The sequence below is a fragment of the Rhinoderma darwinii genome, chromosome 2 (genome assembly GCF_050947455.1).
Source record: "Rhinoderma darwinii isolate aRhiDar2 chromosome 2, aRhiDar2.hap1, whole genome shotgun sequence".
Classification (NCBI taxonomy): domain Eukaryota; kingdom Metazoa; phylum Chordata; class Amphibia; order Anura; family Rhinodermatidae; genus Rhinoderma; species Rhinoderma darwinii.
Window position 1 is genome coordinate 257413353 of NC_134688.1, and position 16869 is coordinate 257430221.

General features: G+C 38.6%; 1 protein-coding gene across 2 annotated transcripts in view; it reads right to left on the reverse strand.

Moving 5' to 3' along the window:
* Positions 1-16869, reverse strand: part of CSMD2 (CUB and Sushi multiple domains 2) — an 897842-nt gene that overhangs the window by 774035 nt on the left and 106938 nt on the right. For both annotated transcript variants that reach the window (XM_075853183.1, XM_075853184.1), the window contains exon 2: positions 1970-2186. In XM_075853183.1, coding sequence (XP_075709298.1) covers positions 1970-2186 — 217 coding nt within the window. The remainder of the gene's footprint in view (positions 1-1969; positions 2187-16869) is intronic.

Genomic DNA, 16869 nt, shown 5'->3' on the forward strand with positions numbered 1-16869 from the left:
TTTTTTTTATCAAATAAAAAGATTTTAATTTTAATTCTGGTGCTGATAGCGTGCTGCTGCCTGCTGATACAGACTCATTGTTCAAATAGTGAGCCATCACTTCTTTACTTTCCTGGACGTTCAGGTACACTGTAATTGGCTTATGTATATATATATAAATATATATATATATATATATATATATATATATATATATATATATTCTTTAAAAATAACACCAAATCTGTTGCTAATATCCCAAAAATTGATAATTTTTGGACCACTTGTTAAAAATTAATTGCTTCTTCTGATACCATCGAGTCTGTATAAAGATTGGTACACATGTGCCACTAAAAAGGGATCATTTTTGGACTGTTTTTTATTTTATTTTAAAAAGCATAAAATATCCAACAGTACAGAGTGTTTTTAAACAGGCTGTTTCTTACCACCAGCTACCATCCGTTTACCCATAGTCATATATGTTGAGGTCACTTTGGTATTACTATACCGTCTTGGTGTTAAAAAGCCTGAAAAGGGATGGACACAGTCCTAGTAGACCTCACTGTGTCATACACGACTTTTCATGACAATCTGGGCCTATTTCCATTTTCTTATGACCAAATGGAATCTGACCACCGATTCGACCAAATCGGAACCAAAACAAATTTCAGGAAATTCACTCATCTCTACTAGTGAGAGTATATTAGAGGATTGCAGATAATGCAATTTCCTATCATAATAACCTGTATATTTCCAAATTAGAGGCATAAAGACAGTACAATTTTAGTCTCAAAATTCAGCAGGAGAAAAAGTAACATTTTGGTGAGTACCCTTTTATGGAGTATATAGAGGCTCTCACTCGACTTCCCTTACATAGGACCTTATTGGCAAGCATGCCTTCTAGCTGAACATAAGGCCCAGGCAAGGGGGTATTTGGATTGCCAAATTGACTCATTATCCAGGACTCGGTCTCATATATTTTTAAAGGATTATAATTCTGCTTATAAAATGAGATGTTAATTACATACATATATTCATAATTTGTATGGCAAGGCTCCTACGGCACCTGTTCACAGTTTGGGATGAACCGGATTATTCTACATTCAATTTACATGCATTCAATGTATAATAGATAATTGATCTAGTCTGTACATGTATAAAAATAAGCTATGTACACTTAGGTGAGACAACACAACTCACAGCATAACCAATTTGTGGTGAACTCTACTGTTATTAATGTATTCTTTTATAGTTTTGTTTTTTTTCAATCAGTCCTAATTTCTCTTTAAGAAACAATTCTAAATAATGCCAATGCTGAAAATAAATAATCTGTAGTTAGGGTGCAATAGTTACATAGTGATTTGTTTAGTTACTGATCCAGGACATTTGAAGTTTACCTCTGGTTTAGTGGTAAAAGGTTATTATAATTGGGAATTTCATTGTCTTTAATTCCTTGATACACTCACATTAGCCTCTGCCACGTGACGCAGACTCATTTCAACATACAAAAGGATTTCTATGTATACTGTAAATCAAATTCCCTGTAGATTGCCCTTGGAAGCTATTAGCAAACAATAGACTGTTATTTATGACAATCTTTAGTATGCTTATTGAGCACAGACTGTCGAAAAACAGTATGTAGCTGCTGGAAGATTCTTGAAGTATAATAATTTGATTTCTGTAGCTTTGGATTGGTTCTACTTCAAGCAGGTAGTGGCATACACATATGACGCTCCATAGCAAAGATAACCATTAGGTCCGGTATCGGGTGCTGCTTTACACCACCACACCCCTGTGGAGAACACTTTGTTGTGCCGGTTTTCACCAACCATTAAAATGAGGAGCAGACCATCCTAGAATTGGACCTTCTCTATGGGCCCCACATAGGGCCCCCTATGGTACTTACGACTTTAAGAAAAGTGTACAAATGGGATTCCTGCTTTTATGTGTAGACATTTTCAAGCTTACTATTTTAAGCTTTGTACTTTACCTTGTCCTTAGGTTTTCAGCTACTAGCTCCCCATCATATACAGATAGGACATCAAAGTCTTCTTCTAAGGCAAATGAATGGAACCACAACTGTATTCGGTTTTGCGCTTCTGTACTAATAGTCCAAGTGCAATTAGCATAATTTGGATATCCATATGGGAAACCTGGACTTTCTACGGTTCCATTTGGTTCTTGATGGGTGAAACTACAATTCTGACCTGGGGAAATAAAAAACAAAGGAAATTCAAAAAAAGCATAACTGAGAAATATATCTCCATATATTATGCCAGAATAAAAATTACATTTCTTTCAAGCAATAGAAGGGACCATATTCAAATGTTAAAAACGAAATTTAAAGTTTGCACCCGCTTTTCACATACATTGGAACACACACAGCAAATAAGTTATTGGTTCATTTTAATGAATGTTTTATTTGTTTTTGCCAAAGGAAAATAACATTATAGCAATTAAGTTTTTCCATGCAATAGTCCCAATACATTGGAGGTGAAGATAATTTTAGCATCGTTGCTACTGAATAGCTATGAGACAATTCATGGAAATGTCAATAGGGAAATATTTTGTATAATAGAGTCATATTTAATGAAGTACACTATATAGCAAAATATATAATGACTATACCAACATATAAATCATGTATAACCTTTATAGCCAAATATAACACCCATATATAATAATTCACCAACACACAGCAAGCAGCTCTCCTCACTATACATAACTGCTATATCTCCAGAAGGTCTCACATTCTTACATAGGTTAAAGGTAACAAACCTACAAAACAACCTTAGGCAACATCACCCACTCTGCAGTACCTCACTGTAGACCCACAGGGTATTCCTAGGTACTGTATTATAGTAAATATGGCTAGAGATCCAAACTCTCATATGGCTTTTTTACTGAAAAATGGGAATGGATAATGTTTAAAAAAAATAAAGACATGCTTCTGTTCTTCTTTAAACTAGCATCCATTAAAATTTTTGATGAAAAATGTCTTATAGCAGGCTAGCGAAAACCACTTTAATAATCATAATAATACTATACCAAGTTAGAGGGACGAAATGCCAAACTGCACTAACTGATATAAACAGGATGAGCCCCATTATGATTTCCTTCCACTGTACTTATATTAGGAAATACTGCATTTATGCATGCTTTTTTTGTGTTCTATTATAGAACTATTCTAAAAATAAGGCAAGATTTAAAAGAAAATGTTGTAGAAACACACCTTGTTTATGAATGAATATTTTTTAGCATATACATTAAAGAAACTATTTCCATAGAAACAAACATTAGTCATCAGCGCGAATTAAACCATAAAAATGCAGAGCTGAAATATCATTAACACTAAATGTAATATTATTTATGTTATTAGTGCAGATGCCTTCACTGTATTACTGCACATTTCCGCAATACACAATTTAAAAGAACATAACACAAAATAAATAAATAAAGCAATACTATGTAATGAAAACTGAAATATACAAAAAAATATTTGATGTGTGTTCAAAGATATCCCCCCAACTACTCTGTCTGCACTAGGAAATAAGGAATGGTAAGCCACGCCTCTTGGGCAAATCCCACCCATCAGATATCTGCCAGCCCAAATTTTGGTAGAACGGGTGAAAATTTTAGCCTATGTTCTCTGCAGGATTTCTACAAGATTATTTCAGGAGCATGCTGTGATTTTAGGACAATCTTTAGATTTTAAAAAGTTCACCAGATATTCAGTGATATTATTTTAGGACAACTCCTGCCCATGTGCTCTGTTACGGCATACGGACAACCCGAGGGACATCCTCTACTCGGAACCCAACTCTATTAGCAAGGGATGCAGAGCCACTGCAAAAAGTGGCTTCCACTTAGAAAGACTCAGTGCAATCATATATTACATGAATGAGCCATTCATTTGAATAGGCGCTAATTCATACCACGTCATGCCATGCCTACGGACGAATGATACCCGGTGTTACAGTGTCAGAGCTAAATGAGTACTATGATACTAACATATAATTGCTTTTTTTTTTTTTTTTACATAAGGGAATTGTTATATGTGCAGCTTCCTACTATAAAATATTTGTTCTCCAAAGTTGATATCTACATATCTACTCATTGAAATAACTAGATATTAGCTATACATGCACGAACACTTATTATTTTAATCATTCGCTTTCATTTAAATAATATATATTTAGATTGAAATTGAGTATCTTAAACAAGTCTCATCCAGTAGATTAAATGGGTCATTCTTCAGTGCGTAGGCTGAAAAATCCATTTACATCTCTTACATATACTAAGTACTGTTCAGTTTCTATTTTGAAACAAATCATGTTATATAGTTACCTTTATGTCTAGATTAAAGATAAAATATGACTCAGATTCTTAGTCATATTGTCTAAATAATATGCAGGAGAAATATATTCACAAATTCCCATGTCTCATCCATCTCACTGTAATCACTGAGCCTAATTTTACAATGCATGCAGAGAATTGTAGCTTATTACTGATCTGATGTAAAGACTCTAGTGTTGGGCTTCCACTGGGCGGAGGTGGAATACACATGGGAAACACAAGTTCCTTTCATCTATCTTGCTCTTGTTAGAAAACAAGTGGGGGAGGACTCTGATGGTATTCAGATCTCGACTTATTTGTATCATCTGATAGTAAAACTGGATAGTTATTACTATTAACCCATCACACTGCATACCTGCAAGCAGGTTATACGATGTGACGCAATGCTGTACTGTATGATGGGAGTTATACTGTACATATATTTTAAATATGAGGACAAACAAAACTGAGATGGTCATATATCAAATGTGCTTTCACCTTAAATTTGAGGGAAGCTTGAGCAACTAATATACCTTTCTGTCTGACATACTTTTATGTGTGTAGTTCAGGGTTATTTAGGATTAGAAAAAAAATATTCCAGACATCGTTCCACAAATGTCCATGGGCCATGTCTGGTATTACAGCTCAACCCCATTCAAATGAAGCTGCGAGCGGAAACACTAGACATGCTCTGCAGACCTTTATTTATAAACCTGCACAACCCTTTTAACATACAAATATAGTACCAAATAACCCTTTTAGAGTTATTGTCTGTGACCACAACAGTAAAGTCTGTTAGGAGACTAGGCTCTGTGGTCACTGAGACAGGATGTCAAGTGATGTCATACGATTGCCAGATACAGTGATGTCATTTGATGGATAGATGAAGTGATACAATTTGATTGACAGATACAGTGATATAATTTTATTGCCAGATGCAGTGATACAATTTGATTGACAGATACAGTGATATAATTTGATTGCCAGATGCAGTGATACAATTTGATTGACAGATACAGTGATTGTAATGACGGGTTAGGGAGATAGACAGGTGAGCCTTAATCTACCCGCCACTCAGTCCCTGCCTACTTGCACGGCCCGACCTAGGCGACGGCGTACAACTGGGCGACGGTCCCTACGCTCAATATGTCCACGACAGACAAACAGACAAGGGTACACAGAAGCTAAGGGAAATGGGGCAGTTGGCCACGGCAACACCGTGAGCAACAAGAGTAGTGAACAAGCCGAGTCAAACCAGGAGTGTACGAGGTACCAAATGCAGAGCAGGAGAGTAGTCAGTAAAGCCAGGGTCAATATGAAGCAGAGGTCAATAGTACAAGCAGCAGCAGCAGCAGAGCCAGGAAACCAGACAGAATCACAGGCAAAGGAGGAGCAGGAAATGAACGTATAAATAGACAGAGGGCGGGAGCTAGCTCCGTCTGGCCAGGCTGTGATAGGCTCTCCCACTTCTCAGCCTTCCAGCCCGAGTGGTAGATGATCGAGTCACTCTATCAGACTTCGGAGCAGGTGCAGACTGATTAACCACGGGCGTCGACACAGAAGCTGTGTCTGGCAGATCCTTTACAGTGATGTCATTTGATTGATAGTGATATAATTTGATTGACAGATACAGTTCTATCATTTGATTAATATAGTGATATAATTTGATTGACAGATACAGTGATGCCATTTGATTGACAGATACTGACAGGATGACATTATTTTGAAGGGTAAGGGGCATCACACAGCAGAGAGACAGTAATCATGTTACATGATAGGTTGTATCTGTCACATGTTAGGCTTTGTTCACATCTGCGTACGGGTCCCGTTCTGAGGTTCCCGTTCTGAGGTTCCGTCTAAGTTTTCCGTAAAAACGGGACCATGAACAGACACAAACAGACACGAACGGAAACCGGCAAAACGACGCGTCCGGTGCACAACAGACACAAACGGAAACCATGGGCACCGGTTCCATCACCATTGAAATCAATGGTGATGGAAACGAAAACATCTGGTTTCCGATCGTGTCTGTTTGTTTCTGTTCAGGGTCCCGTTCTGATGGAAACCTCAGACGGAAAGTCAGAATGGGACCCCAACACAGATGTGAACTAAGCCTTATTTTGTCACTGAATTTAGGCTACTCTCCTATTTACAGCAGCTATTTGAGTGACTATTATCTTAGTGTATCTGTGCAGTTCTTCTTCATTTTAGGTGTCAGGAAAGTCTGGATAACTTACTCTTGTATATGTGAAAGTATCTTGATAACCGTCTGGGGAAAGCAGAAACATGGATTCAGATATGCAAATCTTGTCTATCAACTGGCCACACTTATAAATGAAAGACATCAGCACTCTGTAGAAAATCCCACTACAGCACTCTAATTTAAGCAAAAAATAAAGTGCTTTATTCAATCGAATGCAGAGATGCGACGTTTCTGCCCAGCCTTAGGACATTTCTCAACTGGCCACACTTTGTACATGATAAAAACAGAAGAGTAAAACAGAATGTAATGTGTAAACCTAAAACGAAATACAAGTTTTGGTTGTTTCCATGTATTTCTCAATACATACAAGTTCTATACAACTGGTGAAAGACAAGCCCACTATAATAGTCTCAACTTTACATTGTAGTATTATTATTAGAGTTAAGTGAAACCTTTAAAACTCTCTTCTCCATTAGTCTCCAAAATGTGAATAAGTACCATTTGCTCTGAATTTCGAACCTGGTGATCGACTCTACCCTCCCTAGTGATAACTATATTTGCCATTTTACAGTCATCATTATAATATGCAAACTCCTTTTTTGTGCCATGTTTAATACCAGTTTCATTTAATGAATGTGCACGCCATTAATGCAACAAGGTCTATAATGTCTTAATGGTCAAGGGATAACCTAAGGTTCTCAATAATGGGCAGAGGAGTAGTTATAGGTAGCCATCACACCCGAACCCTGGTACCTGAGGAGGCCTAAAGGCTCCTCTGCCACAGAAAAAGACACCAGAATAATAAATGGCACATGTTAGGTAGAGCACCTGGATACATATTTGGCAATGAAGCTCAGGGGTTTCAAGTTACACCCCTGATAACAAGGCTGATAATTCAGAAGACAGCAGTAGGAGCTTATTCATATTGTTTTTAGTCAAAGAGCCCAAACTGCCAATCTGTGACAGAAAAAAAAATCAACAGCTGAACAACCTAGTGTTCGCTATGCAAGGCAAGTATGACTTTTTAGATATTTTATAATTATGAAATATATAAATATATACAATACTATATGGCTTATCAGTTAATTACCTTAATCCATATTTTATATTCCCTATTATGAATTACCCTAGTCCCATTAAACAATTATGCAAAGTCATGATGTTACTGAAAACCAGGGTCAAAGCACCGATGTGGCTGAACAGAGGAAGTGCAGACACTTCGACTTGGATGGATTTTCACCAATGACAGGATTACATAAAATTTCCAATTCAAAAGGTAGCAGTGTTTCAGGGTTAGCACCTAAAGGTGTAGGGAAAATTCCAGTTTCTCTTGAGGACCCCCTTCAATTATCTACATTTGAAAACTGTGTCCATTAACATTCTCATCGCTGGTAGACTGGACGTAATAGATGGGAAGTAACCCGCTCGGGACCTCCCTCTATGAGCCAGAGGAGGGAGTCACTAACAAACAGTGGCTTTTGCTCTGGCAGACTTGAGCTGTCCATGTATTACGTTTTCCCTGCAGCAGGTGGCAAACTTTGGCTAAATCAGCTATTTGCCAAGGGTTTTTGGAAGCCGTACCTTTGGATATCACCTGATTGCTATGTCGGTTTTTATTCTGAAAGGGGTTTGTCTTTAAGTAGAGCTGCAGAAGAATGAGCGATTACACAATCGCTTCTCCTATGACAACTACTGATTATAATGAAAATAATGCACATGTCACGAATGAGAAAAAACTGTTACGTTTTAGCATTTCCTACACTAATATTATTCAATTTGCAAGTAAATAGATAACAAAGAGGAGATTGCTAGCAGCATATATGGAGGCACTTCTGTTTTTAGCATGCCTTTAGTTATCTGACGGAAAACTGCAGATGGAACCTTATATTTATTGCAGCAATAAATTTGCAGTTGTTGCCTAACTTTATGTTTTTTACTATTATTTTATGGCTACTAAAAAATCAAGCTGGTTCCTGGAAAGGTGTATTGTCTCCTAAAAGCTACAGTAATTTAGCCAGCCCTGCCATATACTATTAGTGCCAGACCCACAGTAAAAAAAAAAAGTCTTGGTCTTTGGCTTTCAGTTCAACTATTAATTATTTGGAGGCATTTCACACTATATTACTTTTGTCATTATGATCAGGTCTTGTTATTTCTTCCACCCTCTGTCTTTCTTATCGCAATCACTATATGGTAATCTGTACATGCAGGGCATGATGGAATTTAGAGCTTTCTACATTTTGGGAAATCACAGGTTGCCCACATAATTTAATGAAAATCTAAAGCAGTTATCCAGTATAAGAAAAATGGGTCTGTTTTTTTCTAGAAACATTGCCAATCCTGCCCATGGCCTGTTTGATATTACAGCTCATCCCAATTCAAGGGAATGGGGCAGAGCTGCAATACAAGAAAAGCCCATGGTCAGCAATAGACCCATGTTTCTAATCCTGTAATACTTTAAGTGCAGTATTGGTTATTGTTATTTATTATGATGCATATAACAGTAATATCTAAGTAACATTGTAGGATCAACAAATAGCTCAGTGTTATCATATTGGTATAGGATGAATATTTAATACATAACTGGGAAGTATCAAAATGTAACATAAGTCACATATATTGATTTAAAAAAGCATGTGAAATTGCAGACAGGTAAAAACCTTCATCTCCATGGATACCAACACTTTAGTTGAAGAGATGGGAAGTTGGTAAATGGTTAGTGGCTGTCGCTTGTTATGAAGATTAATTCGAATTCGACCTGTGCACGATAGTCGCCGTGGGTTGTATGGTTGCCATGGCAACTGTACCACCCAGCGTGCAGGAGCTCCTCTCCACCTGACATCGGGCTGGAGATCACAAGTGAAGGTACATTTTAAGCAAATATCATACATGACTCAGAAGTTAGAAGACAGGTCGGGAAAATATGTTATTCTGTGGTGTAACAAAAGAGAGATTTTTCAGGCAAACATCAAAGAATGTTCTATTTTTTTGAAGAGCAAATAAAGCAAAATGTTAAGGCATTGCTTTCCAGTAGTGATGGTCTTACCTCATGCTATAAAAGAATAGAACATAGCCATACAGATAAATGATGAAATATGCTCGAGATGACCACAGCTGCCACTGAACAATAACCTCCCATTGATTTAGTCCTTACTCATTTTTATTTTCATGTATGGTCAATGCTTCATGTTACCGTTGTTATTAATATTTACAACACGCTGCCGGAATGGTGAGAAAAGGGCAACAGTTAATGTGATCAATAAAATCATTTCCTTGTCTGAGAAGATTGGGGATGTAAACATATCCTTCTCTTACGTGGAGCTGATTATATTTCAATACTATTTTTGGTTAAACACATATAAGTGTATGTTCACACAGAGGTTTTTTTGCAGGCCTGCCTGCACTTTCTTTGCCATGCTTTTTGCAGCGATTTTCAGCCGTGGCCATTGAGCGCCGCGGGCATAAAACACTGCAAAAAAACGCTTTCTCTGCCTCCCATTGATTTTAATGAGGGCTCAGAGACGAAAACGCGGATAGAAAAAGCATGGCACTTCTTTTTCTCGCAAGCCCTTTTTTCCACTCGCCGGGGAAAAAAAGCCTCGGTCTCCCATTGAAACCAATGGTAGGCGATTTTGGCAGTTTTTTGGGCGCAGTTTCTGATGCAGTTTTCGCATCAAAATGAACGCCAAAAATCTCTGTGTGAAGTAGACCTAATATTGCTTTGTAAATATACTTTTTTTGTATTTATTATACAATGTTTTTTTTTATTTATGTTGCTTATATAACCTAAACATATTCCGCAGCACTGTACAGAAGTTGTCATCACTCACTGTCCCCAGTGGCGTGAAGAATCTAAATTCCCTACCTGTATGTTTTTGGAGAGTGGGAGGAAACCGGAAAAACTGCAGGAAACCCAAGCAAACATGAGGAGAACATACAAACTCCATGCAGATATTGAACCCAGGACTCTAGTGCTGCAAGGCATCAGTGCTTTTCTTTGAGCTCTTCTATTCAATACTATAGTGTGAAAACCTGATGCCTATATTATAAAGAGTAATGTAGTTCACATAGAATTACAAGTCATTTCAGTGCTAGCCTTGCCAAAAAGCCACCAGGAAAATTACACCATGACTGCTACTTGCAGATTCAGTTTGGAGGACTGCTAACTAAAGCTGGCCTTGCATCCGTCATTCTGGACAGCGAGGCGATGAACAACTAGTCGTTCGTAGTAGATTTAGTTATACTGTTGTGATGAAAGAAGATGCTATTCTTTACAATGGTAAAGGTGAAACAAGTGAATATTGAGGAAGTGTCGATCATGCATAGTGGTATCGGTCTATTGTACGCTATGGCAAATTTCTTAAATAAAATAATGACTACAACCGAACAGCTTCCGAAAAAATTAAACACTTCAAATCAAGTCTTTGACAAATATTTTGCCTTTGTCAGGATCTGAAACAATGTTTAGTGTCAAGAAAAGGGGCCAATTGATGGCAAGATATGGTACAAGTATATTGTTTATAAAATAACTTTACAGTAATATTATGTGGATTGTCATGTATTTAATTGTAGTTTAATTAATTATATTTAATTATATAAATGATAAATAAGTCGTTGTTTTTTTTTTACCCGATTAAGCGTCCCAGACATTACTGTACTTCATGAATTGGCTTGCATTAACCCACCATGATGTTCAGTTATGTTATGGTGATTGCGCTGGCACAGAAGCTGTGCCAAAGCAATCACCACGGTAGCCCAATTTTGACTGACAGCAGGGCTTCTGCAAAGACTGGGATCAGAGCCGTTCAAACCCTTAAATGCCGCAGTAAATAGAAAGGTGGTTTGACAAGGAGAGGGGTCTCTCTCTGACACCCATTGGCGGCCTGTGAATGCAATCATAATCCGCAAGCGGTTGCCATTGCTGTATACCTATTATGTTGTGCAATTTCTCCACAAGATCCATATTTCTGGTATGTTTGCATTCTGTGATTATTTTCATCGATCTTGCTGCTAGTTATTTTCTTTTTCTAATTCATTCAATTATTCCAAGTCATCTAAGTCTGACTTCAAGTGCCAAGTTGGGTTTAATTGGTCCAAGCATCCATTTTTTTGTTTCATTGTCATTCACGATATTCTCCAAAATCTACGCTAAAGCTCGAAAACATAAATTCTTTATTCTCCCACTTAAAAAAAACGTAACCAGTGGTGAAAAATTCTGCTCTCTATCAGAAAATCATAAAGAAGAATATCCGCCTGTCAGTTCACAGCATAAAGCTCAAGCACAATTGGGCAGTGCAGCAGGACAAAGATCCAAAGCACATAAGAAAGTCCATATCTGAATGGTTTAGGGCATGCCCAGACGTGGCGGATTTCTTCCGCCACTGTCCGCATCAATGCCGCACAGAATCTGCGTTGCAGATTCTGTTGCGGCTTTGCCTAAAATGGGCATTAAATTGATGCGGACTAGTCGTTGCGTATTGAGGGGAAGAGGGCTTCCCTTCTCTCTATCAGTGCAGGATAGAGAGAAAGGAGAGCCCTTTCTCTAGTAAAAGTAAAAATAATTTCATACTTACCGGCCGTTGTCTTGGTGACGCGTCCCTCTTTTGCCATCCAGCCCGACCTCCCTGGATGACGCGGCAGTCCATGTGACCGCTGCAGCCTGTGATTGGCTGCAGCCGTCACTTGGACTGAAATGTCATCCTGGGAAGCCGGACTGGAGGAAGAAGCAGGGAGTTCTCGGCAAGTAGGAACTTCTATTTTTTTTACAGGTTGATGTATATTGAGATCGGTAGTCACTGTCCAGGGTGCTGAAACAGTTACTGCCGATCGCTTAACTCTTTCAGCACCCTGGACAGTGACTATTTACTGACGTCGCCTAGCAACGCTCCCGTAATTACGGGTGTACACACGTAGTCACCCGTAATTATGGGTGCACACACGTAGTCACCCGTAATTACGGGAGCCCCATTGACTTCCTCAGTCTGGCTGTAGACCTAGAAATACATAGGTCCAGCCAGAATGAAGAAATGTCATGTTAGTAAAACCAATATGCTCCGCAGCACACATAACATCTGCGGACTTCATTGCGGAATTTTGACTCTCCATTGAAGTCAATGGAGAAATTCCGCAATGAGTCCGCAACAAGTCTGCTACACGTCCGCAACAACCATTGTATGCTGCGGACACCAAATTCCGCGCCGCAGCCTATGCTACGCAGCGGAATTGTCCGCAACGTGTAAACGAACACAACTAAAAAGCTGTGGAAAGCAATGGAGAAACGTGTACGCTGCGGATTTCCACTGCGGACTGTCCGCAGCGGAATTCCAGAGCAATTCCGCTACGTGTGGTCATGCCCTTAAAATAAACAAAATTAAGGTTTTGGAGTGGCTGACTCATATTCCTGACTTAAATCCCATTGAGATGCTGTGGTAGGACCTTAAACGGGCAGTTCATGCTCGAAAACCCTCCAATGTAGCTGAATGGAAACAATTCTGTCAAGGTGTCAAGGGTGGCACAACCAGTTATTAGTTTTAAGGGGCAATTACTTTTTCACACGGGTGATATACGTTTTGAATAAATCTTTATCCTCAATAATTGGAATGATCATTTAAAAGATACATTTTGTGTTTACTCATGTTGTATACATCTGATACTAAAATTATACTAAGATCTGAAACACATCTTTAAATGTGACAAATTAGAAAAAATAGAAAGTGGGTGAGGGGCACATCACTGTATATATATTTTATCATTTTATGGCCCAGTGTGTGGAAGAATCAACCAGAGGTAATGCTTTGTTGGATCTTATAACGCAGAACTTGTTGGAAATGTCACTGTTCGTGAAAACCTCGGTAACAGTGATCACAATATAGTTATATTTTATATACTGTACTATACTGTAAAAAACAGACACAGGCTGGGGGGGGGGGCAAAAACACTTAATTTTAAGAAGACCAATTTCCCCAGGATGAGGGCTGCAATTCAGGATATAGACTGGGAACAACTGATGTCAAATAATAGTACAAATGATAAATGGGAGTGTTAAAAATCTACTTTGGGTAATTATAGTGAAAAATGTATTCCTGTAGATAACAAGTATAACCTACTCAAATTAAAACCCACATGGCTAACACCTATTGTATAAAGGGCAATATATGACAAAAAAGGGCATTTGAAAAATACAAATCTGAGGGTACAATTTTAACCTTTCAAAATTACAAAGAGCTTAATAATAAATAGTAATAATATCAGCCAAAATACAAAATGAAATGCAGTTGGCCAATAACAGCAAAATAAATTCCCAAAAATCTGTAAGTATATAAATGCAAAGAAAAGAAGGTCAGAACATGTAGGACCCCAAAATAGTGGTAATGGGGAGTTGGTCACCGGGGATCAAAAAAAGTCAGATATACTAAATGAGTTCTATATATACAACAGAAGAAAGAGAAGTTGATGTAGCCGGTGCCAGTGCTGTTAATACATCAATTAATATACTGAATTGGCTGAATGTAGATGTGGTCCAAGCTAAGTTACATAAAATAAATGTGAACAAGGCCACCGGGATCGGGGACCAGATGGGTTACATCCTAGAGTTCTTAAAGAATTTACTGTATTTTTCGGACTATAAGACGCACCTGACTATAAGACGCACCCAGGTTTTAGACAACAGAAAATGGGAAAAATTTCATATATTACGTTTTTTACAAAGAAAAAACTATTGGTTAAAAAAAAAAAATTGTTCAGTTTCACCACATTCTGGGAGCCATAACTTATATTTTTCCATCGTTTGAGCGGTGTGAGGGCTTATTTTTTGCGGGACGAGCTGTAGTTTTTATTAACACCATTTTTTTGGTACATACGATTTTTTTAGCACTTTTTATTTAATTCCTTTTAGCGCTATGGTGACCAAAAGCAGAGGCGTAGCTAGGTTCTCCTGCACCCGGGGCAAAGATTCAGATTGGCGCCCCCCCCCAACTTATTTCCCTACCAATCAATGAGGTGTAATTTTTTTTCACAATTTTTGTAATGTCACTCTAGTACAGGGGTGGGCAAACTTTTTGACTCGCGGGCCACAATGGGAGCATTTGGAGGGAGTGTTTGGGCCGGATATACTAAAGCATTAAATGTAGTGTGTGCAAACCTCATAGCACAGTAAGAACACTACAACCCAATTTATTAACTGTCTTTCAAATGTGAAAAATAGCCCTTATCAGTTAATAAATTTGTCTCAAGGAATATGCAAGATATGGCATTTACATACTATTTCGCAGATACTGGGAGGAGGAAATGTAAATAGATTAAAATAACATACGCACTGTGATTTATCAAGAAAAAAGTTCTGTTGACTCTGTAAATTAGCTGCCAACCTCTGAGCAGTAGCCGCCCGTTCTTGTGTTGACTGCTTGCTAGCATAGTTTGCATGCTTCGTGGCAAAGTGACGGCTGATATTGTACTCTTTGAAAACCGAAGGGCTTAATGGTGACGTGAAACGAAGTGAAAATTAAAGTGAAATAAAGAGAAATACGCGCCACATTAACCCCTTAATGACCGGGCCATTTTGCACGTTAATGACCAAGGATTATTTTTTGTTTTTTCATGGTCGCATTCCAAGAGTCGTAACTTTTTTTTTATTACGTCGAGATAGCCGTATAAGGGCTTGTTTTTTGCGGGACGAGTTGTATTTTGTAATTGCACCATTTTTAGATGCTTACAATATATTGATTAACTTTTATTAACTTTATTTTAGGAGAGAATTGAAAATAAGCAGCTATTCCAGCATTAATTTTCACGTTATAAATTTATGCCCTTTACTATGCAGCATAAATAACATGTTACCTTTATTCTACGGGTCGGCACGATTACGAGGATACCAAATATGTAAAGGTTTTATATGTTTTCCTATGTTTGCACAATAAAAACCCTTTTAGAAAAAAATTACTTGTTTTTGCATCGCCGCGTTCCAAGAGCCGTCATTTTTTTATTTTTCCGTCGATGTGACCGTATGTGGGCTTGATTTTTGCGGGCCAATGCGTAGTTTTCATTAGTACTATTTTGCTGTACATAGGACTTATAGATTAACTTTTATTTTATTTTTTATGGGGGGAATGGGAGAAAAGAGAGAATTTTGCCGTTGTTTTTTGCGGGTTTTTTGGACGCCGTACATCCGGCGGTTTCATTAATGTGTTCATTTTATTGGTCAAGTTGTTACGATCGCGGGGATACCATATATGTGTATGTGTTATTTGTTTTGACACTTTTACTGAATAAAACCACTTTTTGGGCAAAAAAAGTAGTTTTATTTGATTTTGACTGTAATTATTTTATTTTTTTTCAACAAACTTTATTTAACTGATTGACATTTTTTTTTTAAGTCCCACCAGGGGACTTCACTATGCGATGTGCCGATCGCATATATAATGCTTTGGTATACTTAGTATACCAAAGCATTATTGCCTGTCAGTGTAAAACTGACAGGCAACCTGTTAGGTCATGCCTCCGGCATCGCCAAACAGGCAGTTGCGGAAGACAGACCTGGGGGTCTTTGTTAGACCCCCGGCTGTCATGGAAACCCGACGACGACCCGCGATTTGTTTGCGGGGGCGCCGATCGGGTGACAGAGGGAGCTCCCTCCCTCTGTCAAACACATTAGATGCCGCTGTCACTATTGACAGCGGCATTTAATGGGTTAAACTGCCGGAATCGGAGCGCGCTTCGATTCCGGCAGTTGCAGCAGGAGCCAGGCTGTGTATAACAGCCGTGCTCCTGCCGCTGATCGCGTGGGTACACTGGCAGTACCCGCGCCATCACAGGACGGATATATCCGTCCTCCTGCGCGAACTAGCAGCTGCTGAGGACGGATATATCCGTCCTTCGGCGTTAAGGACAACGGTCAATGTGTTTTGAGTGCGCCATCTATTGGGAAAACGTGGGCATTGCAGGGAAAGGGGAAAAAAAAGGAGGTTTTTACTATGATTTGGACAAGTTCGGCGGGCCGGATTAAAAAGCCTAACGGGCCGTATGTGGCCCGCGGGCCGTAGTTTGCCCATGTCTGCTCTAGTATAAAAGAATTTCTACATTTTACAAGCGATATAGTTCTATAATGTATTTAACATAAAAATAAATTAAAAGAAAATAAATTAAAGAGGCCACACACAGCCCCCTGTAGATAGTGCCACACACAGCCCCCCTTGTAGATAGTGCCACACAACCCCCCTTGTAGATAGTGCCACACACAGCCCCCTTGTAGATAGTGCCACACACAGCCCGCTTCCCCCTTGTAGATAGCAGCACACAGACCCCTTGTAGATAGTGCCACACACAGCCCCCTTGTAGATAGTGCCACACACAGCCCC